This window comes from Clavelina lepadiformis, chromosome 1, assembly GCF_947623445.1.
Source record: "Clavelina lepadiformis chromosome 1, kaClaLepa1.1, whole genome shotgun sequence".
Classification (NCBI taxonomy): Eukaryota; Metazoa; Chordata; class Ascidiacea; order Aplousobranchia; family Clavelinidae; genus Clavelina; species Clavelina lepadiformis.
The window spans coordinates 5,723,173-5,748,138 of record NC_135240.1 but is presented as its reverse complement, the minus strand read 5'-3'; the positions used below and the strand labels follow the sequence as shown (position 1 = coordinate 5,748,138).

The window sequence follows — 24,966 nt, the reverse complement described above, 5'->3', positions numbered from 1 at the left end:
GTGTTGGAATGAGTAATCCCTTTTGTCGCATACGGATATATTCTAATGCCTACAAGCCTTATATAGATAGCCTGTAAGCAGTCTATGACGCAGTATCCGTTAATACTTTGTGCAAGGCCATTCCAACGGTTGTAACTGCAGTACCAATGCCATTTGCACAGATAAACCTATGCTATATACTAAACTAACCAGTAATCACACTGTACTATACTGTAGTTCGTATCAACACAACAGCCTATAGATGTCAATAATGTACAGCAGTAGCCTTCACCGTACATGACCAGCCATAGTTTCACATAAAATGGATTACTCATTCGAACACGATTAGCCTTACAACAATTACTTTAAAAGATGGAATTATTCCTTTCAGCCCACACGAATGGTTAATCCGTGCATTCTTTTTTTCCTTTCCTATGGGTTAATCCTTGACGAAGTGGGTGAAATATAGGCTAATGCTTTTCGTCAAATTTTACAAATTTTTGCGTTTATTAACAACAGGCGAGTGGGGCAACGAATTTCTCTTTGCCTTATGACATACATAATGACTGTCAATCAAAAATTGCATTAATAAATCTCATTTTGTATCCTACTTGGGCTTTTCTAACTTGTATTGCAATAGGACAAACGTACTTTGGAGAAGCAAATACAAAAAATCTTATCAAATAATGAGACTTTCATTATTAAGATTCCTTTACTATTACAAGAGCAGAATTCATATATTTCAACAACTGATAAAAAAAATGAGACTAAGTTAAATTGTTACAATTTTATTTCAACAACAAAAAGCTTTGATTTTAGCATTTTAGCAAATAAATCACTTAAGCCAAACTGTAGATGAATACAATAACTCGTTTTCAATCTCAGGTTAATTTTAAGCATTTATGTGTTGGTATCGAAAGAAGAATCCTTTAAATTCATGTACTTCATTTGTTGTGACAAAAACTGTGACTACGTTTGTCGTTGAAACGAAAGCTTCAGGTATCCTGTTTCCACAAAATCTTTTGCTCTAAAAAGTAAATTGGTTTAAATTGCAAGCAGTGGCGTGGGGCGTTTTGTTGAAATTGTCAATACAGTTCTGGCAATATATCATAATAAACTATTACGCTGCATGGTGTTGATATTTGCATAAATTAAGTTATAATTGTCATCGTTTTTTAGCTCTTAACGCACGATGGCTTGCGCAATCTCCCACGTGATCTCAACCAGTTTATGACGTCATTAATGACACCAAAAATCTTGCCCCATCCAAATATATGTTCTGGTTACGCCCCTGATTTCAAGCACGCTAATACTTTACGTGCTTTCACACAAACAACGCATAGTTCATAATATTGTTGTGTGTTATTGATTATAACCAAACATTAAAAACTATAAAATATTTACCAGTTTTTCTCCATCCATAATCTGCAACCAGTCGTGTTCGCATTCGTCTCCATCTTCTAACACAGCAGTGCCCTCGCTTCCTTCCATTTCAAATTGCTGGAATGTTATCCTTATAACCTTAACATATAAACGGGATTATTATCTGAAGTGAACAAGTAATACGAGGAATAAAGATATATTTAGTAAGATGTTGATCTCTACCATTCCAACTGGGGCTCTGTAAGTTCTACAGCGTGTTAAACAGGGGCGGTAATTTCCCTTTCCAATCAGTTTCCACGCCCCTCGCCTTGCGTAGATGACAAACGTGCATACGGTTTCTGGTGGTTAATGAAACAAGATAATCAAAAAGGTTTGAAAAAGGTTTTTTCCGAAGTTAACCCGACATAGCGTGGCTTTGAAACGAACGATAAGATAAATCAAACAAGAAATCACACATTTCAACATAAAGCTATGAGTGGTATAACTCGATTTACACACAGTACCTCTACATTGCCAATCATCGTATGTTTGAGCGGTTTTAAGCTTATTGTCAGCTGCACACGTGGCGATCATTGCGCTCCGTCCTCTTCGAGCAAAACCGACGTCACATCGGAAGCAGACCTTCTCACCCAAGCTATATACCGCTTTCTCGGGGGAATAGGACCCGTACGTAGCATCTGGCTTCATGCAAACTGTGTACATGCAAAGTAGAGAGAGATTAGAAATAGGAGGCTTTGTTGATTTTGAGAAAATCGAATAAAGTTTTATTTTTTACAATAAACTTTCAGCGATAACTGAGAATCTCTTTTTCACCTACCATTGTCTTCTTCTCCACCATAACAATCAACTTTTCGAACGCATCTTCTGCCGTTCTTAATGAAGCCTACATTGCAAACGCAATCCTCCACAGTACCGGATATTGTACAACTGGAAAAAACAAATCAAATTTTCAGTAAAGTAAAGTGAAAAATCTAATCAAGATCTGAACAAGATGAAACATTGCAAGTTACCTCACTGATGCTGAAGGGTTGTTGCATGTGTCAGGACAGGGGAGGGCGCATCCTTCGTAATGGCTGTTAGGTGGACATTCTAAGCTCGGCCTGCCCAGCTCTTGCCGCCAGTTGCAGAGGTCAGCGCCTTTTTCTTGACATGCTGTGACGTAGCTTTCAATTGCCTTAATAATTCAATTAATAGTCAAAAAAGTAAAAGTTATTGATTAAAGTTTCCTTTGCTGCGTTCTTAAGAAACGAGCAGACGAATCATACTTTGGTTGCAAAACAAGTTCTTACTTTTGTGATGTCTTCCTCGTAGCCATCGGTAGCACACGCATCAAACACGCAATTATCCATGAAGTTGATTGAATCAACCAAACCCATGCACCGGTCCTCAAGCTTCTTTATCCCGCCGCAGTATTGGGGTCTTTCCCTGAGTTAACAGGGAAGAATAAAATAATATGATACTATATGATACTGTGTAAGTGTGTATGATATTGGAAATGTACATATATACGGTATACTGTGCTGTATATGATACTGTATATATGATACTGACATTATATATGATACTGCAATACTATGATATTGTATGAAATCCACGTTTTCCAAAATCATGGTTAAAATATTTTTACCATTTTCTTCTATCGCCAGGAGAACAAAAAAATGGATCTGGAGTTTCATCGGCACAATCTCCAACCTGGTGACTGTCACCAAACTCATTCACATCATCTGTTACGGTTCCATCAGATTTTTCAAGATCATCACTTTCATCATCGTTGTAATTGCCGCATAACCCATTGATCTGTAAAATCACGCATACCTTAAAACATGGACATTTTAGATAATTATTCATTATAATAGAAAGCAACGTGACAGAATGAAACAAAAATGTAGCAGGTAAATCTTCAACCGAACTGACAGACGTGGCTTAGGATTGCAAAACGTTTAGGGAGCTGCGAAACACCTGTTGCCCCCGCAACCTTCTTGAGAGGATGAAGTAGGATCCAAAGAGAGAGAGAGAGAAAGAGAGAGAGAGAGAGAGAGAGTTTTACGGAAGTAACCTTTTGTTTGTAGGTGCTTGGTATTTTAACGACCAGTCCATCTCCGTTAAAGCTCACTCTAAGATGATACTTCGTTGTAAGAACCATGGATGTCCCGGATGGAGCGACCTTGAATTCCGACGATTCGTATTCGCTTGTTTCATCCCCATTAACCTGGATGAGTAAAAAAAACGACATTAAAATCTTGTAACGAATTATTTATTTATCACGATTCGAATGTTTGGTAGAAACAGGTGACTGCTCACCGTTGCGTAACCGTCCTTTCCCAAGAAAATTACGTCACCACTTCCAAGCGTGATTGTGACGTTGCTCAAATAGGACACCCTGGTGTGTCCTCGCCTGTGTTCGTTTGCGGTTTCAATAGAAAAGTATTTCGGATCAGTCGGTACGAGGGAGTTTGTTGTCGCAAAATTATAGACACAACTTCCCATGAAGTCGTATTTTCTACCATCGGGTGTGACGTAGTGGGGATCGCCATACGCGCGGCAAGTTCCGAAACCTGATAATCAAGAACGATACCTGCTTAGAAGATCTTCTACTTGTACTACTGTAAGTCATCATTGCGTTTAGGAATAATCTTATTTTGGTAACGCGTGCTTAGAAATGATTTCCTGAATGCGCATGCGCAGTACAGTGTGACACTTAAACGTTCTTACTTTCAGGAAGACAATCGTGTTTCCCGTCCTGTCCCCTCTTACAGATCTCCCCATTCTCACAGCGGCTCTTCTCGCACGTCACCTTCCCATCTTCGCACTTACAGCTTTCGGAACAAGAGGATCCGGGCTGGAAGCTTTCGCCGTTCTAAAATTCAAGTCGTTTAAAAAATTCTATGCCGATAATTTCTCTCGTTTATTCCAGTTTAAATAGAATTAAGTTAAATTACAGAATGTTTACAAAAGTCATGCCATTGCCATATCTTACAAGTGTTTAACCAGTAACCGAAGCTTATAGCCGATTTTGCCCTTTAAGCTTCTCAATGCTGATATGATTACCTTATAATATCTTCGTTTGTACTGACAACCACACTCTTCGACCCTGACGCAAGTGTCGCCAGAGAGCACGTATCCATCATTACATTGACATCCTTCAACGCATCGGAGGTCACATGACGCGTCTTGATCGGTGCACGTGGCGGGGCACGCACTCATGCATGTCGAGTAACGGGAATTTTCGTCAGTGCATCTCGGTGCTAGTTCAGACAAGTTATGCGTTTGTTACTGCTTGGAGAGTTTAGGTTTGGTTCAACCGCTAGAGGGTATTATAAGTTAGATATAGGAGTATTATGTCATTATTATGTCATTACGTGAAACTTACTTTTTTCTCTCCAATCGCAAACTTCAATCCCATTCTCACGACACTCCTTTGCGTAAGCTGACGCAGCGTTTTCAACCGCTTCTACGTCATCTTGAAACGCACATGCGTCTGACACACAATTCTAAAAGTAAAGAAATATGGAAAAAACAAGGTGAAATCGTATTTTCTGACAAAACCCTAGCAATAAGCAAGCTCATTCACTTGGATAAGTTAACTGGATCGCTAGATGGGGTAATATGTTACTACTAAGTTAATAACACAACTAAAGCAGGAATGCTCATAATTCATCCATTCGCTGATTAAACAATGACTACAAAGTATATAGCCTTTCTGCTTTAGTTGTGTTATCGGCAACCACTTGGTAGTTAAGGTCAACTTCGTCTCTACTTAAAGCATTATACAATATGTGATTAATTGTGCAGTAGGTTTGTATTCTTTCTTACCTCGAAATAAGAATCGGGTTCTATTGTTCGTCGACAAAGCAGGAAGCATCTATGGTCGGTGATGACGGAACAAGCCTCCTCGAACACAGCGCGATCTTCCGGAGCACAAAACGGGGTAGGAGTCTCTGGGTCAAGAGGTTCACATCTAAAGTATGTAGAACTTTGTATTATTGTTAGTAGTATTTGATTTATAGGCTCTAAAATAATTTTAGGAAAGACTTTATACATTTCAATCAATTGAAATGACTTATAAATTTTAGAAAGAATAACACTGAAGGCGTCTAATATTACTTTAAATATTAATTCTAGAGTTATAGATTTATTAGAATTATTATTACTGTAAAACGTCGTAATTTAGGCTCATATTTTTCAAAGTTATGAAAAGAAAGATTGTCCAGTTGGATCCAAGAGAAATCAAATAAAACTCACTCGCTTTCAGTGTCGGTTTGGTATTGATTGGCAAAAGTTATTGGATTGTCAAGAAGTTTTCCTGTTGTTTTATCTTGGAAGTCGTCGTCAGGGTTTTTATTGTAATTCCCACACAAACCTATAATTCGAAATGAAACACGCGTTGATTTTTTTCATAAAGTTTCAAACAGATGAAACTTTGCGTTTGGTGTAAATATTTCTTGACCTTCAACTTTTCCGGCGTATCTTTTATGGAGTCTCACATCAATGTGCGCATTTCCGTCGTAGTTCACCACTAGACCGTCGTCGGTACTCAGTACAATGAACATCCCAGCGCGGTTAATCTTCACGCCTAACTGTTCGCTGACAAAAGGCAGGTTCACCACTTCTCCATTGATCTGCGACATGACGCAACAGCATAACCGTGCGGGAATTAATCAAACTTTTTACGATCACAAGCTTCGCCAGAGAGTCGTACCTTCACCATGGGACCTTTGATGAGTTCGATTTCGAGACAAGCGATTCTGACGATCGCTTTTTTCAGCCAGGCGACCTCTTTGTTACCACCGCGATGTTCATTTTCGACCTGGTAGTTAAGCAACCAAATGCCGGATAAATATTTTAACTTTTATGTCTAAATGAAGTATTAAGTCAACAAAACTTGACATCTTTTATAAGAGAAAAATCAAAATGACTAAAGTACAAAAAAGCACATAATCTGACCTCGATAGTGAATGGCATCTGGTAAAAGTCGCCTTCCGCTTTCACCAGGACATAAGTGCAAACTCCCATGAAGTCGTATCTCTTTCCGTCAAAGGTCTTATAATGGAGATTTCCTACGCCATGGCATTTACTTGTCTCTGGGAGCGCTGTAGAATAAATGAGTCGACCATAAACTTATGACGCATTTCAAAAATACTTTATCAATTAAATTTACTTATATACGCTTCTAGACTTGCATAACTAAACACAGACACACACACATACAGTAATGCATAAGCGCACACAGCTACATCCACGCATGCGCTTTGTCAATATCCTCTGATAACATTTAAAAAATTAATTGTCACAACTCACTCGATGGGAGGCAGTAGTACGCCATCTTGATCGAGCTGACGTCACCGTAGCAGGGATCAAAAACGAGTTCAGTTCCTGATTGCAAAATACAGGAATTCTTCCCATGACATCTCCGCTTCGCTCTGAGGTACGCGCTTTCAGAAGAGCACTTTGCGGTTGGCGTGTCCAGGAGAGTTGATGGGCAGCTGGAGAATTAAGAAAACTCTGTGATTGCGGATGCGGAGCAAAATCCAACCAGGTTAAAAACAAAACGACTTTTATTGTAGTTTTACATCACACAAAGCATCATATTATGACGTATGTGACAACGTCTCTTCATACGTCACCATACTTGTGATAGATGTCACTCGCGTATGACGCGTCCTGGACGAAAATTTCCTTGCCAAGAGGACACGCGACGTTGTGGCTACGGTCTTTGCAAGTTTGAGCAAAACGAAGTTGAAAAGAAGCTTGAAAAGCAAAAGAATAAACAAGAGTCAAAATACATTCATCACTTCTATTCCCATCATCTTTACGAAATTCTGGTAAACGCAGCTTCAAGAGAACATAAATTTTACGCTTCAACAATACGTTTATTGTTAGATCACAAATTGAAAACAAAGTTAAATATGTCTCAGAGTTAAAAACGAGAACTTACACGCAGAGTAGATCATCAGGGTTTGGACGATGAGGATTGTCGCCAAGTTTCCGGCCATCATGGATTCTCGCTCGGCCTAGCTTCGATTGAAATGCTTGGAACGAGGGAGAGTGACTTTATATACTGGCGGAGTATCAGCGCCATCAGAATTGCCTTTTTTGTTTGTTCGGTTACGAAATTGTGGACTCAACGCTGGTGACGACATGGTGATTAAGATGGTTGCACGAAGTTTTTTTCAAGTGGAATTTCGCTTTAAATATTTAAGTCTATAATTTCGATTTCCGTGAAACTATTTCAGTGTAATTATGGTTTTGTAAAACGCCCACCTCAGACATGCCAATAATAAAACAGAATTTGTTGCAAATTACCGTTTTAAAATTAAGTCTCTCTTGCAAAAACAACTTATTTTTATAAAAAAAATTTTACTGTGAACTGTCAAAGTAGTTTGAGATGTATGAAGTTATTAATGAGACCAATTTCTTTGGTTTTATTTCACTGCAAAAGTGATTCAGCCAACTGTATAACGTCGAAATGAATGCTCATGGTTTACTTACGCTTTAATCGAGTAACAATTTGTGATAGAAATATTCTGAAAATAATTTGCCTTGTGTTGAATTGAATTGAAATTGATTTGTACGTTCCAGGTCGATTCAAATCAGAAAGATTTGACCCAGAACGACCAAACTCAATATTTTAATAATTAATCAAACCGTGATAACTACATAAATTTTCTTTTTCAGCTAGATTTCTTGTTACAAATTCAACGCAAAATTGAGTCCCTACGTATAACTATATCTATAGTGTTAAAGAACCTCGCTCGGACAACTTTGTTATAAAACTACAACTGGTCAAAATAGATGGGTTGACAAAAAATAAGAAATTAAAAAATGATCGTGATTGGATGGCGTAGAATGCATGATGGCATGCGGTGTGGCAGCAAGTATCAGCCAGTACCAAGCTCGTATAAATGATAGTTACAGCCTGTCATTAACAAGGTGGCGCGTGCTTAAGTTGATGGAAAATTTATGGATATGATGAGTGTTTTGCAGACAAGATTAACTGAAACGAACTTATTAATTGGCTCAAAAACAAAAAGCTTTTCATTATAAGATCAACCACTCCTACGCAGTTGCAAAGTCCTGGTATTTTTATGGGCTTTTGCTTGATTAAATTTTTTAAGAAAACTAAATTTGGTAATTTTGGTCAAAATGATAATTTTTGTCTTTTTTAAATTTTTTTTTTTTTTAAATAAAAATTTAAGCTAGCTCTAAACAAAACTCTGTTAGTATTGATCAAAAATGAAACTGGGAAAAAGCTTTTGTTTTATAACAAAGCGCCATCATTTATTTTTGACTACAGGCTGTATAAACTGCTCTTTTGCAATTTACACCTTGTGCAAAACTCTTTGAAAAGAAAATAAATCAACCGGCCAAGATGTCTTGAATAAAACGAAGACAATTTTCCAAGTTTGATGTTTATGAACAAAATGACTACACAATTGCAACACTTGGCTCATATATTTAAAACTATACTAACTGTCCGAAGCTGCTCGTTTTTGTTTTCCTGGAAAGAATCCTCGTTGCTGTAAGCATAAAAAATCACCAATTACTAAATAAAGTGTTATTTTTTACCTAAGAAAGCAGATTTGCAAACCCACCCACACATTGCTATGCGTGGGAATGTACTTCTTACCAAGACATGATTTCAACTAGTTATTATTTCTTAGATAAAAATTCTTCGATGATAGAATTGCGTTTGCAATGAATGCGTGGGTGACACACGATCAACCAATCAAAACCGAACAGGTGGCCATGAGTTTAAAGTTAACTGCATGTCATAAAACTCGTTTAAATAAAGTTTAAATCAATGAAAATCGGTCGTTTTCATATAGATGCTCTGAACTGAAACTGTTTCAAAAAAATTTGCGGGAAATGCATGAACAAGTCTACATAGTCTACATACATTTGATAAAGTTGTTTTCGTCTTTTGAAAATGTATCTTAAAACGTACAAAAGTGTAAACTTTGTTTCTTTACGCTTATCGATCACCATTCTACAGGATTTAATTGGAAATATTGAAATTGCATCCATATCTAAGCAGAACAATGGTTTACCAAATTTTAAAACATGGAAAAGTTTATCGGGATAAGAGTTCCATCAAAGTTTTAACAATCATTAAATTGTAATTTCTAATCTTAACCTTGTTTGGACATTGATACGTGCATTTAAGGTGCATTATACGTTTTACCGTGTGTGTTGGATTTGCAAAAAAATATTTTCGTTTAAGTTCGGAAGAACGATCCGATGGATCCGATGAATTTCACTCGAAGAATTCTATCACAAAATGAACGCCCCGAGCAACCGGTCCACGTGGTGTTTGAAAGCAGAATCATCGGTAAAAAAAGAGAGAAAAGAAGAAACAAAAGAAAAAAGTTCCATCAGGGCTATATAAAGGGCACACACCGCTTAGTTTGTCAAGTTCAACTTTGAATCTTGGAAGAAAAAGTTGTTACCGATAAAACGATGAAGAGTCTCCTGATTTTGATCGTTTCTGGATGCGTTGCTATGGCAACTGAGCAATGCGAACACGGTGAGTGACACAAGTAACGTGTGACCATAAAAATGTTATTTTATCTCTCTTTCCGCTTATTATGAAGCAAAAAATATATGAAATGTTTTTGTGCCAATGTGTTAAACTTCTTGATATTTAGATTTTAAAAGCGAGTATGACATCATAATGATTTGTTGCAGGAAGCGACAAATGTAAGCTTCCGACCAGCTGTCAGCAAATTCGAGACGAACACGAATGCGTTCGAAACGGCATCTACTGGTTGCGCGATCGCTTTAACGTCCCGTACACCACCTACTGCGACATGGAAATCGACGATGGCGGGTGGACTCTGGTGGCCACAATCCACGACAACAATCCCTGGATCTTTGGAAGATGCTCCACGGGAGATCGTTGGTCGAGCGAGGATGGAAACATCGATGGATCGCATGTCGGCGCCGAAAGTTGGTCCAATCGGGTTGTTTTCGGAAACCCGCAAAATGCAGCGGGCGACGATTTCAAAAATCCCGCCTACTTTGAGTTGGAAGGGAGGGACATCATGATTTGGCAGGTTCCCAACGACACGCCTCTTGAAGATTTCAATTCCGCCGCTTATCTCAAATATCGAACCACAGATGGCGCCCTGGAGCCGTACGGAGGCAACTTGTTCAATCTCTACAACGATCACTTTCCAATTAAAACGGATGAGTACACCAGACCTGCTGGAAACGGCCCCGCTCTGCCAATCGTTTTCGACAAAGGCAATACGGCCGAATTACTCGGTCATTTCGGCCCAATACCTCAGCAATACGTAGAACCAGGTTATATTCAAGTAAGTGTAACATTTGATTAATCTGTTTTTTCGAACTTACTTCCTAACCCAGCACATCGACAAGCTTCTAATAAAATAAAAATGTTTTTTTTTTCAAAGTTCCGGGCAATCAACCACGAACGAAGCGCCTTTGCATTGTGCCCAGGTGTGAAGATGGGACCACTTTGGGGTGACGTGGAACACACTTGCATCGGGTCAACTAGGGACAACGCAGCGGTTGCTTACTGTGGAGACCTAGCAGGTTTTGCTTACGACGGCTACGGCAACGGGCTTGCTTACAACACGGACAAAACCCTTCTGGAAACAACGTTTTTCATATTTTACCGCTAGATGACAGAAATGAGTCGTTCATGTAATTGTTTGAGATTTACTGATAATTGAAACATATCTCCATTATTTTGACTGACAATTAAAGTGTTGAATATCCTGTTTATAATGATATAATAAACGGTTACTTATGAATCAATAAATCAGTTTTAAATTAGATTGATTTTTCCAGTTGTACAGTATATATCTACATGTAATTGAAAACTAACGCTAAAACGCAGAATCGCATTTTAAAATCAAAACATAAACCAACGTCGCAGTCAACCAACGCAACGTCAAAATATTAACAAACGTCATTAGTTGGATTCGAACAAAGCAAAAAACTTTTCCCGTTTATTTGAAGAACAAATGTTAAACCAAACATTTGATTGGTTCGATAAATCTATCCGAGATCATGACAGTGACCAAAAAAAATCCTTATTTTACAAAGAACAGGGACGATTAAAAGTACACGTTGACGCGCTGCTTCTTGTCCTTTTGACGGATTTCTATAGATCTTGGTTCAGATATTGCCTTGTATTGTTGAGTTTCAGCATCAGCGACACTCAGTTCTTTAACAGCCTGGATATGCACGTGTTGAGCCCGATCGACCAATTCGCTAAGTCATAGACTCTATTCTTACATCATATAATTGTTTGTAAGTTACGTTAATAACTTTGTCGTAGCTTGCCGACTGACGCATATTAACAAGCTCGTTCTGGCTTGTTGTCGGTTTTTTAAACGATTGGATTCCTTTCCGACGCTGTAGGAGGCGCAAACACACCGTCACAAAACCTTTACGCTTATGAATGCGTTGGTTGTTCTGCTGTTTTAAAATTCAAGTTTGTTTTGAAAATCGGGCCATCGACTTGCGTCATGAACAAGCTGGTTGACTTTGTGATAAGTTTAACATCTGTCTGGTTTTATTGCCGATAAGTTTAATTACGTAATTACTTACTTACTTATTACTAATTACTTATTACGAATTAAGTAATTACTTAATTATTTAATTCAAACGGGGTCAACAGTTTTTCTTCGTCGATGCCAACTGATGCATATAATTTGTACCAAATATGACAACACAACAACAAGCCTATGAGTTGGAAGTAAAACTATTATTTCTAAAAGCGTGTATTTAAGCTGCAATTACGCGGTACCACTAAAATTATAAGTGAAGTGGTTATGCTACAAGATTTTCCCAAACGTTGTTTCACGCCCATATTGAATGAGGTACTTGAGAGAACGTAGATTTTAGATCTTTGATAGATCCCATTGTTTGTCGATTGATGAGAGCCAGTGGCCCAATTCTTAGTTTCAAAATGAGCAGAAGAGTCAACTTGAAACTGTATAATCATTGGGTTTCCCACTTGGGTAAGGTATTGTTGTAAAATCGTTTCTAGAAACAGATCTTTTGCTCTGAAGGTGGCTTTATATTTCAGTGCATCACCAACAACGTTGACATGAGCTAAACATATGTTTTTACAATGAACACAAGTAGTTAAGTGCGGGTAGACCATTAATTCATACAATTGACCTTTAGTCAACGTGGCATGTGACGATTGTTGACGCCAGAGTCTGCCTTGGCAAGCACGGGGCCCAATGCAAGAACTGATGGCGTGGCTTCTTGCCGATTTTGAATAACTTTATGTAATAATAACAAAGTGATGATGTAAACCAAATATCAACTCTTTGCAAATCAGCTTCCATTAAAGGTTTGCTTTGTGATATTGTAACGAATTAGGTTGCTGGTTACGATTGTCCAGATAATCGTAACCATTACAATTGTTGTAAGCATGGCAAGTAAATGAACCGGCTATTTAATGAGTCTCGAATTCTCCCGTCGTTAATATCTTTTCACAGCCGGGTTCATCTGCTGATGTAGAAATAGCAGATCAATTCCAATGATGTTGAAATGTCAGCATCTTTCAATTGAGACCTGGATGCGTCTTATGACAAGATGCCTGACAGGTCTTAATAGTACTCTGGTACTTTTCTTTCAATAGTTTTACTGATTATAACTTGATAAGTATTGCTTACAGAAGTCTTGACAACAATAGACTTGATTACACTGTAAGTCAGTAGACAGTTGGTGGATAAACACAGAAATTTGTGGTAGAATGAATTCACTTAGAATATGTACAAGGATAAATACATGCACCACAGCAATAATTAATCGGTGAGCAATTCTCGCAAACATCGGAAGATGGTCATAACAATTGGTTGATATAACTGGCGCAATTATGCTGAGACTGATCTGAGAAGATATACCGATGCCTGGTGCAGAATCTTGATCTAGCATGATCAAGTACATAATTTATAACGATAATGCTGTATATGAGTGTGACGTAGAACTACAGAGAAAAGAAATCTGAAAAATCCAATTTATCGAACATAACTACTCCATTACAACCAACATCAAATTCAATATGTAATTGAATGTCAAGTTGCAAGCGCCAAAAATAGGCCATATAGGCAACATGATTGGTGTTGATCACATATATCAGGGCACAGTGTGTGACGTAGTGATAAATACGTAATTGCCAATGATGTTATGACGTTTTATGTTGCCTAGTCGTATTTGACTTAATTATGATGTCACTATGACTTATTACGACTTAAGCAATGTCCACAAATCGTCACATTGGATAGCTGTCTTTATTTGGCTATCTTCTTTGTCGACTGATGAGTCTCTCTCTTCTAACCGTGAAATTTGATTGCTCCGTTTACTTTACATCAATATGAAAACGGAATTTAACGCACACTTACTTAACGTTTAGATTGCCAGCAAAGGAATGAACACCACAGCAGCAAACAGAATACACTTTTCTTTACAGCTTCCAGTCGCCCGTTAATATAATCGAGGTATTCACGTTTGCCTAGAATGCACTCGATTCACTGCATAAAAATTTATGTTGCAGACTTGCAAAATAATTGATTCCTTCCGGCATAAATCGTTTCTCTGATTGCTTAAGTTAGTTTTCGCGTTTCTCCTTTCGGTTCTCTATAATTTCTGTTGTTGTTTTTGAAAATGGAATGCATCGCTTATTTATGTGGTTACAGCATAACTTGTTTGTACTGCATAAATCTTTCTTCTGTTCATTTCGTTGTTGACTTCCAAACGTTGCACCATCTAGGGCCTAGGCTAATTTTGGCCTTGAATTCTGACGTAGGCCTATGTGTTTTCCAAATTGTTGTACCAGTTCAAGCGAGGTAAGGTCCTTATAAAGCAGACGTTGATTCCAGAATCTTCTTTGATCTGCTGTCCGTCTTTTTTTGTGATCACAAGATCTTCACATGATTGTTTCTAGCGCGGATGATTTTTAAACGTAGGCTTATGAGGTATCATAGAGTCAGTTTGGTTCGGTTGTCACAATGTGATAGCTACTACAAGCGCAGGAGATTATGGGCACAAGGCCCGTCCTGGTTGACACAGTTGTGATCTACTTCATTCAATGCATGATGCTTGTGTATCGTGTTCGACTGACCTCGTTGTCAGGTCATGCTTTCTCTAATTTAATCAATGCTACACGAGTGTGAAAAATTATCGTTCATATTTATATATTCATATTCATATAATTTGCGGCTAACTCGCACCTCTTATTACCGATGGTAGACTAGATACGCTGATAAGCTGCGTAGACTTTGAGTTTGTGGCGTCTTGTTAAAGTGGCAGCGGCAAGAGAGACGCAACACTGCTACAGGCTAAGTTAGCAGCAATATATGTACATTTTTGATCTACATCGTGATCGTTTAGCGTTGTAGATGCACCAATGTATCCACATCTTTGATCACCATCATAGAACTTCCTTGATGTTATGAATCAGCATTATTAAACTTTATGACGTGACAATCAAGCTCACGGTGGACTTTTTTTCTTGCCTGTTTAATTAGACGGCAGCGAACGTGACGTAGCCTACTGGTAGCAGTTCGTTGCTTACATGAGCTACCAAAGTAGCAAAATCTCACGGTTGTTGTTGCAATGTATAGAACCAATTACTAATCTATTCAATGTAATAACAGAAGTCCATGGGACACGATTTGCTTTTAACACAAAGAGCTAAAAAAACAAACACACTTTTGAACGACAGATTTTAAGCGTTCAGTGTGTCAGAATTATTCACACACGCTCGACAGAATGGTAAACATTCGTGAGAGCCAGCAAGGCAGCATCCGCTTTCCGGTTTATTTATTAACATTTTAAAGTTTGCGATAATATTTTAACCTGCGCATGTTGAAATCAAAAACATTTTTGTTTGTGTTCTTGATGGAATTAATAACATCTTTACAGATTTGCTTTCGTATTGATAAATATGGCAAATCAATTTCTAACTATTGATTCATTCCAAAACCACTTTAAACCGTAATAATGAAAAAACACATTCGTCACATATTCTGTAGCGACGTCGTAGCCAACAATGAAAGCACTGCAATATCAAACATCGCGAACACCAATTAGACCTGCATGCGCCGTGCAGCACACGCGGCGCTTTGATATTGCTTGCTGTGTGCAGTCAGCCATCTGTTGGTTGTCCTCTTCAATCGCGATTCGCGACAGTTTTTGCCTTTTTTCGAGTTAAAAATCTGCCCAGCATCAAATACTTTTCCGGCGATAGATCGTTATTACACGGGGGGTCGTTTTCGCCTTCAGAATCAAATGGCCGTTTCTTCTCGTATTTCATTTCAATCCGTATCGTCGACTCCGCAATTAATAACTCCTTGTTGGCCCTAAACAAAGATAGAGAGTAATGGTCGTCTGCATTGTGCAGACTTTCCCCTTTATTTAGCTCAGGCTCTGCTGACAAACGAGTGGCCTGCACAGCCCGAGGTTGAGTTTGAAAATGTTCATTTTGAATTATTTTTCTTGCTCCGTGAAAGTCCCAACATTTCGGCAACAAACCAACCGCGAACAAAACGTTCTGATCGTACGTAATAATAGTTGCCGCGTCCGGCTTGCCGCGTAAAAACCAGCTGCTCAGTCCGGTCACGTGGTTTAAGAAACGCATGAGTAACTTTCTGAAGTTGCATTCCACGCTCGAGGTGGCGACGGTGAAGTCCAACAGCAGAGCTAGGTAGGCGTGTATGTATTCCAGCGGCTTCAGATCGACCAGGGTTTTATCTTCTTTGGCGTTTGCCGGGATATACCTTGATAGGAAGATATTTCTGATTGCTGGGCGCGACATGGCGAGCAAGTTGGTCGTATCTTGCGTACACAGCTTCCCATTACTTTCAAACTGGGCCCGGTGTTTCGTGTTACTGTTGCCTGTTGCAACAGCAGTACGGCATGTGTTGTGTTCATCAAGCGAATCAATAGATAACTCCACTCCTCTAATTTCCGCTTCTGCTTGCACTAAATCAGATGTGTTTAGCCGGTCTTCAGGCGGAAAAACACCCAGCGTTGTCTTCTTATCTTGAGCAATGTTAAGGTCTGTGTTTATATCTTCCCGTTGTGGCCAATTTTTCGTGCTGGTCAAGTTTGGACCAGCAAGTTCTTGAACTGTCGTTACAGCATCGGCAGATGGCTTGCTTTGAGATATTTCATCGCTGGTACTAGTTCCTGCATCTTGCATGCCTGGCTTTTTTGATAGCTCACTACGCTGTAAGGTTTCGTCTTGTGTACAAGTTTCAGCGTCAAGCATTTCTACTACATCGGTAATCGTCGAAGCGTCTGTTGTTGCTACCCTCGACGAAATGAACAAGCACTTAGCAGCAGCTAAAAACTGCTCTGCTGTCATGGTCAATACCGTACTTTGACGTAACTGGTAGGCATTATTACCTGTTGGTTTTATTAGCAAATAAGAGTTCTTTAAAAGCTCTTTTATGTCTGAGCCTGATGATTTCCCTGTGTCTTTCTCCATCTGCACCGCACTGTTGAGCACGTTTTGAACGCTGGCCTATCGTCGATCGAACCTAACACTAACTGCTGCGACGTTTCGCCCTAGTTTCTCTTTTTTCCAGGTCGAGTTGGCCGGCCAATGCTTATACTACCACGGTTCCTCGTTACTTAGGAAGTTGTCCATTTATACACGTACGATCGGTCGTATTGTGTGAAACAGTATTTAGGATACGCTGTGGCTTACAGAGGAAAAAAAACCCGCAGCAGCGGACGTTGTTGTGATGTAGAATGGTAGTGACATATTCTTTATATAATTGAGCTTCCCGCGTCACTGTTGCAATCAGCAAGAAGAAAAATGCTTCTGCGTAAAGCGGTGGCGGCTTCAGCGTCTTCAGGTTTTGATTTAGGTAAATTCCTTTTTTAGTTTATCTCAAAAAATGAACTTGCGGCAATTTGACATGTGAGGACGAGTTCACAACAACTGTGTCGCCTCAACGTGTACGCGCGGGAGTTTGCAGCTCGCTTATGACGGCTATATCACACAACAAGCAAACAGAAATTCTTTTACGTCTATCATGATGACTTTGGTATGGTTTTAACGAGTCGCGGGTATCGGAATATAAATATTATTGGCCAAACAGGTCAAACTCCAAATCCGTTGACATTTCATCTTAATAACACAAAATCGAGTAACATTGCGATTTCTATGGCCAGACCACATTTATAAAACAAATTCGTTACAATAAATATTAGCAGTGACAACTTATTTGGCAGTCATTTTTTCTTGCTGTTATGTGAACAAAATGGGAAATATATGAGTTGGTCACTATCATAACTGCCTTTTAAAGTGACTGCGTTCTGTCTTTGTGGTCTGAAGTGAAGTCTTGTATTCGACACTAGCAATATAGTATACAAAATCCATAGACAAGAAACGCGTTGCAACGAAACGCTGACAGGCTTCTGAATAGAAACCTACAACTGTCGCAAGAATATCTTTACGCACTTGTTGTAAGAAGCACCGCATTTTAATGTTGTATAATCCAATTTTTAAGGCACTAGTTTGCGGTTTAGTTTGTTACTGTGTAGTAATATTTTACCGTTGTGGCACTTGTGACCCTTTTTATCGCTTGTAGCAAATTGTAGTTGTAGACAAACGTACACGTTTTTCTTTGGTCCGAACAACTCTTCCCCGAAGCATGTCACGCTACCCGCGAATCCTTGGTCTCGTTGATTAAAGATGGTGGATGGTACGATTGTTTGGTGACCAAGAGTTGATTGAGTCTACGTTTGGATTTAATAGAAGAAAGATGGTTGTTTTTATCAAAGAAATGCTAATAAAAGTTAGAAAAGCAAAAGGTGCTAATTGACTAGCCGTAAAAGCGGGAAGTTTCCTGGCTAAGGAAAATCTTGGTTACACAACTACATTGCGCATTCAGACGGATCATTAATTATTGACAATTTGAAATGCATCATGTTTTCACCGGTACTGTGCGTCAGTCGGCCAGTGCACGTACAAAACTGTAATGTGTTATATGCAGTCAATGTGTAAAGGGTGGTTGGTTTTACAATGCATAGTGTATACCACAGTGATCTTATATTATATTGCAATCTTACTCTTAAAAACAATCAAAACGTTGCGTAGGTACAGTACACGTTCCGATGCATAATCAAAAACCTAGTAAAATCACTGCTTAAAACAGTCTATTGAATTGCAATCACCATGACTAACGTAGTACTTTCGTACAATTCTCTGTATCTCTCCGTCTGGCGCATTCTAGCGTAGAAGTTCGAGCTTATAAAACGGGGAGCGATGTGAGCGGAAATATCCGACAAAAAACACGAACATTTCAGAACGTGTGAACGAGAAAAACAATGCGTTGGCAATGGGGATTACATTCAGTTAAAACTGGCGCGTTTTGAAACAACCTGGTAACGTACTAAAAGGAGTTTTCACACGAAGTTATTCAGAGCAAGTTTCCAAATATCAAACGACAATTGAAGTGTTATCAAAAAACAAAACTTCAATCAATAACTGGAAAACTCTTTTCCAAGAATGATGTAATGGTATTAAAAATACCACCCAGGCCGCTACATATTATACTGCAATCTTACTCTTAAAAACAATCAAAACGTTGCGTATCCAGCCTAGAAATTTCAAAAACTTCAAAAATGTCTAAACACGACAAATAACAACAATGTTACTGTTCATAGAAAAGGATTTTACGAACCCAATTGTCATCAAAGCGCATCTCTTAAGGATCACTTAAGGAAGTCGTTCTCAGAGCTGTTACGAACAATCTCTTTCATACAAACTCTCTCTCTGTGTGTCTCTAAAATCATAGCATGCAACGGTACATACATACACTGAGGTAGAGCGTTAAAGAAACAGAGTTCCAACTTGAGGTGCAATGCGCTTATCAAAACAGGACATGTTTTGTACTCGAAGATTTATAGGTTATGTGTTAATTCTAACGGAAGAAAAGTCTTGTTCAATGAAAGGGAATAAGTGTCAATCAATACTGTCTATTCTAGAATGACAATGCGGTCATTATGGGGTCAATCGTGCAGAAAAATATGTTCACCGATTTTGTTGTTCGGCGAGTTCATAATGACTAATGAGGATAACATGTTTACTGAACAATTTGTCAATTAACTATTCTTCGATTGGTCAACAATTATGTCGTGAACTGAGAATGAAGTTATGGCAAGTATGACGTAATGCAATAATAGCAGATACTTATTTATAACATCACAACTTGCAAGACAATGAAAACAGCGCCTTCCAGTAGTATACCTGCAAAAGTGTCAAAAAACTTTTAATCCAGACTCAACAACATCGTAATCAACTTCTACGCAACAAACACAACTCAACACTGCTCATAGGATACTTAGCCGTCTTTTTATAAAAAATGTGAAGTCGACAAGCAGCCTACCACAAAAAGACTCGAACCCAACAAAAAGCTTTATTAATTGCAAACTTTACAAAAGCAACAGTTTAAAAATAATTCCTTGTCAAAGTTAAACTAGGCATAATCTTAATTAAAATCTTGTCTTTATAGGTTTAAAGAACTGCGTTCATGCAATGAGACGGAATGAGCAACGCAAAACACAGCAGTTGCAAACTTGCAGTGGTGAAGTTTTTCCGCTTAAAATTTGAACCACAGTTGAATAAGGTGAATACCAACTTCTGGTACGTGTCATGTACACATGACGTCTATCTGGATGGACAAACCAGGACTGCTTCAACACCCGCTACAGCTGGTCATGTTAAGCTTACGGACAATGTTGTTTTCTTTATGAGTCGCGATCATCGGTTGAATGCAGACAGCTGCGTTATTCCGTCATTTTGCAGAACGGGTATATTTTGAAACAGGAAGCTTCAAATGACTGCAACATAGGCCAGCCCCGACATTGTTCACTGTTTTCATCAAGTTGATTATGGCTGATAAAACCGTTATAGCGCCAATTCAACAATTACACGGAATCTATAATGACCTAATAACAGCAATTACGATGCATTCGAACAGCTTGTAGTACAGCAAATGAGCGAAATAATTGCCTTTATTTATTACTATATGACCAAGGTCGGTCGTGCTTTAAACGACATCAACGATAGATGAGGAACGGTGGTTATTATGCGACTAAGTTATTTCACAGCGTTGCCCACCTGCACTGCGTGCTGCAAACTCTCAATTTCAATTATTCATCGCCGCAATCTGCTTGCTTGTTGGCAACAACGTTTGATGAATAGGCCGGTAGGTGATTGCGCTAGCAGCTTTTAACCTTAACACGACGCTGTTTTCTATCTTTTACAGCTGCCCTAGTCGCGTACGGGTTTATAAATTACTTAGGTCACTTTGCAGTCCCGTACACACTGCCTTGATTAGCCATCCAGGTAATTGGGTCATGTTGATGGTGATGCGACAATTACTCGGGTCTACGTACTTCGCTTATGCGCGTTCATTCAGAGGTCTGAGTGTCAGGGGAAAATTACGTCACGATATCTTAATAACTCGAATCTGAAGTGGCCGTCAGTCTTTTAGACTTTAGAGTTTTCTAATGAAATGTTGCCAAACGAATAATAGTTAACGTTTATTCTATGCGTTCTCATCTATAATTCTCATTTATTCTATTGTATTTATTCAACGTCATAACGTAAACGTCATAACATAACGTTGACATCAACGTTTATTATATTTTTATCCAAATACACTTGTAAATAGCACAACAACGAAATGAACAAATTGGTTTCAATTCTTCAGTTCTTCAGAGTAGCAACACGGGCATAAATAGACATAAAGCGAATTGAGAAACACCAAAAATCAACTCGACTGGGCTATTACATTGACGGCTGATTAATTATTATTATTATTGCCGCCATTACGGTACCGGCCATTATTCAAAGAGTACGGATGATTGTTGTATTGATCCCCCCTCTTATTATTAGTTTTATGACCGTTTTGCACATTCCGATTAACTCGACTATTCTGGAAACCCGCAGAGGGGGAACGTCCGTTGCCAAACTTTCTTTTCTTGCATGGTTTGCCCATCAAAGGTTGGGCAAATCGCTTTTGCGGTCGACGATCGCTTTTCAGTTCACTTGTTTTCCGGAAATGTTGACCTTCTTGATTCACGGCAATAAAGTCTTCAGTCATCGTAAGAGAATGTGACCCTGGTTCCTGCAATTCAGTCGATGTGCTATTTCCCCCTGGATTGTCATAATCCGCTGATGCGTCACCGTAGGAGTTGTATTCAAACGACTCCTCGAAAGTTTGATTTGAAAAAGCCTCTGGATGTGTTCCATCTAACTGTGCTTGTCTTCTGCGCACCTGTTCTGCCGCTTGCTCGAAGTCCCAGTTGTTTAACCTTCTCACAGCTTTTAAAACTTCAAGATCAAAGAGTATTACATCGATTCGCCTGTTGCGTTGGCCGTGACCTCCTATGAAGTCCAAAATCAACGACCGGATATGTCCGAGATACTTCCGAGTCAAGTCGTTGACATAATTGAGCCGACCCGATGCGACTGTGTTAGTGAAATCATACAGTAAGTTGAGGTAAGTGTACAAGTACTCGAGTGGGCTTAACCGGGTGAGTGATGTCTTTCCCCAAGCGGACCTGAGTATGCACCTTGAGAGATATAAGCATCTTATGTGAGTGGGTACGCTGCGTAGTACTTTCGAAACGTCGTCTAAACACGACTCAGAACTGGCTTGGCGAATCGTGATTTCTTGTTTTTCTTTGCTGTTATTTTCGGCGACGTCATCTATGTACGATTTCATTGTACCTTCAGCCTTTTCGCAATCAGTGGTTTGCTTATCTAATACTTTCGAGATTTCCTCTTTAATGTAGGGTAATTCGTCTGTTACAATGTCTGCGCTATTACATGACGTATCATTCTTGTCGCGTTCATGGCTTGCCGTTGGCTGGGAAGCATTTGGACCAGAAGTTTTTCTATCACCGGGATCTGATCCTTCGATACTTTCAGTTTGTACTTGCTTGTCTTTTGTGTATGTTTCGAGCTTCGCAATCGACCTACAACATTGACAGTCTACTTCAGTTGTTGAAGCGCCTGCATCGCACGTTTCTACGGCAATAGTCATTGTGGAGGCGTCTTTCTTTACCGTCTTGTGCGACTGGAATAGACACTGAGTAGCAGCTAAAAACTCGTCAGTGGTCATGATCAACATAGGGCCAAACAGTATATCACTCTTGTCCTTGGCGTCGGCATTTCGTGGCGTAATCAATATACTAGAATTATTGAACACTGACTTTGTACCGAGTATTAAGCTTTCCAATTTAAAAGCATCGCTGTTATCTGCTGGACTTTGACGACCAGCCATCTTTCTTACCGTCTAGGTATGCGCAAACTGGCCACTCTCTGTGAGTTATCAATTTAGTAAGCTGTATATGAAAGCCTAACCGCACTCGCTTTTTTCACACAAGCTACTCGTTTCTAGAACCGGATATCAGCAAAAGCGCACTGTACGCGATAGTGCTACGCTTTGCGATGAGCTGTAAATCCTAGTTTCGCTGTGTCAGCTGGTCTTGACGTTTTTGAAAGCCTGCAAGCAATTACATTTTGCTCCAACGCAACAAATATTCGAGTATTGGCGGCGTAGCGCTGACAACTCGGGGTGAGTGCTTTGATTAGTCCAATTATTCGGTTAAAATGACTGACTGAAACTAATAAAACTGGCGGCGCTGTTTTGTGTCTATCATAAAAGTGACACCGAACTTGAACATATGATTTTGTTGAACTAAGCTTAAGCTCACTTTGCAAGCATATCTTTAAGTATTTTTTATCCCTGCCATAGAAATAACATTAAACTTATATTCATGAGATTATTGCGCGGGCTTTATCCTTGTCTTGAAAGCATATTTTGATGCAGTTTGCTTCGTAAGAGCATTTTAACATCGACTGCATGAGGCATTTTGTTTTAAAAACAAGATATTTCGTTTAGTAATTAATTAATGAGCAAATTTTAAGACAAAAGAACGACTTGATAACCTCTTCTGATTGGCTAATAACAAGATGTTGCAATCGAATCGCACTATTATTCCACCATTTCCTATAAGGACGATTTATAAATTAAGTCAACTCATAATTTGGTTTGAACACACCTTTGGTTAACAACAAAGAGAAGAAAACAATTCGATTTTAACTGAATGCTGGAGTACTTGTAATAATCGCAAATTGTTAGGTAATCCTACGTAAGGTAAACTCGCATGTATATTAAAAGAATGAATTAGTCAGGTCACTTGCTTATGTTATACTGATGCGAAAGTGTCAATCACAGCTTCTAAGAGACGTGCTCCTCCCTACACATATCTTGCATAATATTATGTTTGGCAAATTAGTCATAACTCGACTTCCGACAACTGAACTCTTTACAGTTGGGGCTGTGATGTTCCGTGAGTGTCCAACCTTCTCAGTTAACTCACCTCATTCATCGAGTTTTAAGGATGATTTAACGATATTATTATTAATGCTGGCATCCGTGCTGACCGGTTAATTTTTCTCACAGCTAAATAAATCCTTTTTTCTTATTAACTAATTAAGTATATGTTCAACTCTCGTATTGTCTTAATTATATAAGTCGCGGTTGATAGGCATTATTTTGCTCACTTTTACGATACGAGGACTTTTACTTGCAATACTTGATCGCATGATTTGGCCGATATAAATAGTTTTTTATTTCCGCAAACTCGGTTCCGGACCAAATTCAAAACACACGATTCTGTACACCTCTAAAAAACTACAAGTTTACTTCAAGTCTACATTGTGGCAGAGTAAATACCATTGTTTGTATTACTGGAGACATGGCAATAAGTGTGACAAAAGAAATTAAGCATATATACTACATTATTCACATTGCTAAAATATGTAAAAATTAAATACCGTACAACTGCAAATATATATGTTTATTGATATACGTAAGTTATACGATACATCTTTTGGTAGAACTTTGGTACTAACACGTGTCCAAGAAGATTGAGATGTATTACAGACGTATTGAGATGTATGTATTACACAAACACCACTGTAATACTGCTTAGAAAATTGAAAACTCATACAAAATTTTACGATATAAGATCCTAAAAGCATTATAAAGAATTATAACTGCATGTAAAAACGTAATTTTATTAAAGCTACCTACTGTTTTGACATACTTTTACTTTCTTTGCAACTTTGTGGATTTATTTGTTTTTTATTCTTTCGCGCCTCCAGCGGGATATTTTCAGCAATGGCTTTAGTGAAAAGATTTAGTTCCTGGGCGACCACTTTAATCAAATCTTCATAATTTTTATCGCTGGAATATAACACTTTTCCTGTCAAAAATACGTGTTTGGTCGAATTACATTGTCAAAATGTTTGGTGTTTCAGTCTTTGTTTGCCCTCTTTCATTATTTTGAACAAAGTTCTGGTCGCAATCATACCACAAACCACATAAATAAAGCAACCGTAAACTATTGTTTAGTCTGCGTGAAATCTTCACAGGTTCGGAACGATGGGGCCTTCTGTGTAACTGTAACAATCATTGTTTTATCGTTTCAGCAACAAACTGGCTACAGCAATGTTAATATCTTACACCTTTCAAACCTTCTCGGCCAATTTTTTTCTGTTCATTGATTGTTTGCAAGCATGTAGGT

At 38.7% G+C, this 24,966-nt stretch overlaps 2 protein-coding genes across 2 annotated transcripts; one reads left to right on the top strand and one right to left on the bottom strand.

Annotated features, from left to right (window-relative positions):
* Nucleotides 1-751: 751 nt before the first annotated feature.
* LOC143461620 (zonadhesin-like) lies at nucleotides 752-7,454 on the bottom strand. Its single transcript, XM_076959398.1, has 21 exons — nucleotides 7,298-7,454; nucleotides 6,992-7,109; nucleotides 6,661-6,845; nucleotides 6,307-6,452; nucleotides 6,062-6,169; nucleotides 5,810-5,981; nucleotides 5,605-5,722; nucleotides 5,176-5,320; nucleotides 4,733-4,853; nucleotides 4,411-4,607; nucleotides 4,075-4,219; nucleotides 3,664-3,917; nucleotides 3,419-3,571; nucleotides 2,990-3,159; nucleotides 2,652-2,787; nucleotides 2,373-2,536; nucleotides 2,180-2,289; nucleotides 1,866-2,054; nucleotides 1,585-1,700; nucleotides 1,384-1,500; nucleotides 752-1,006 (listed from the first exon to the last, which is right to left on the bottom strand). Exons 1-21 carry the CDS (start codon nucleotides 7,356-7,358, stop codon nucleotides 872-874), a joined length of 3,060 nt encoding a protein of 1,019 aa, XP_076815513.1. The 5' UTR covers nucleotides 7,359-7,454; the 3' UTR covers nucleotides 752-871.
* A 2,286-nt stretch (nucleotides 7,455-9,740) lies between these two features.
* LOC143470138 (intelectin-1a-like) lies at nucleotides 9,741-11,162 on the top strand. Its single transcript, XM_076968062.1, has 3 exons — nucleotides 9,741-9,886; nucleotides 10,048-10,676; nucleotides 10,776-11,162. Exons 1-3 carry the CDS (start codon nucleotides 9,820-9,822, stop codon nucleotides 11,004-11,006), a joined length of 927 nt encoding a protein of 308 aa, XP_076824177.1. The 5' UTR covers nucleotides 9,741-9,819; the 3' UTR covers nucleotides 11,007-11,162.
* The last annotated feature ends 13,804 nt before the right edge of the window (nucleotides 11,163-24,966 follow it).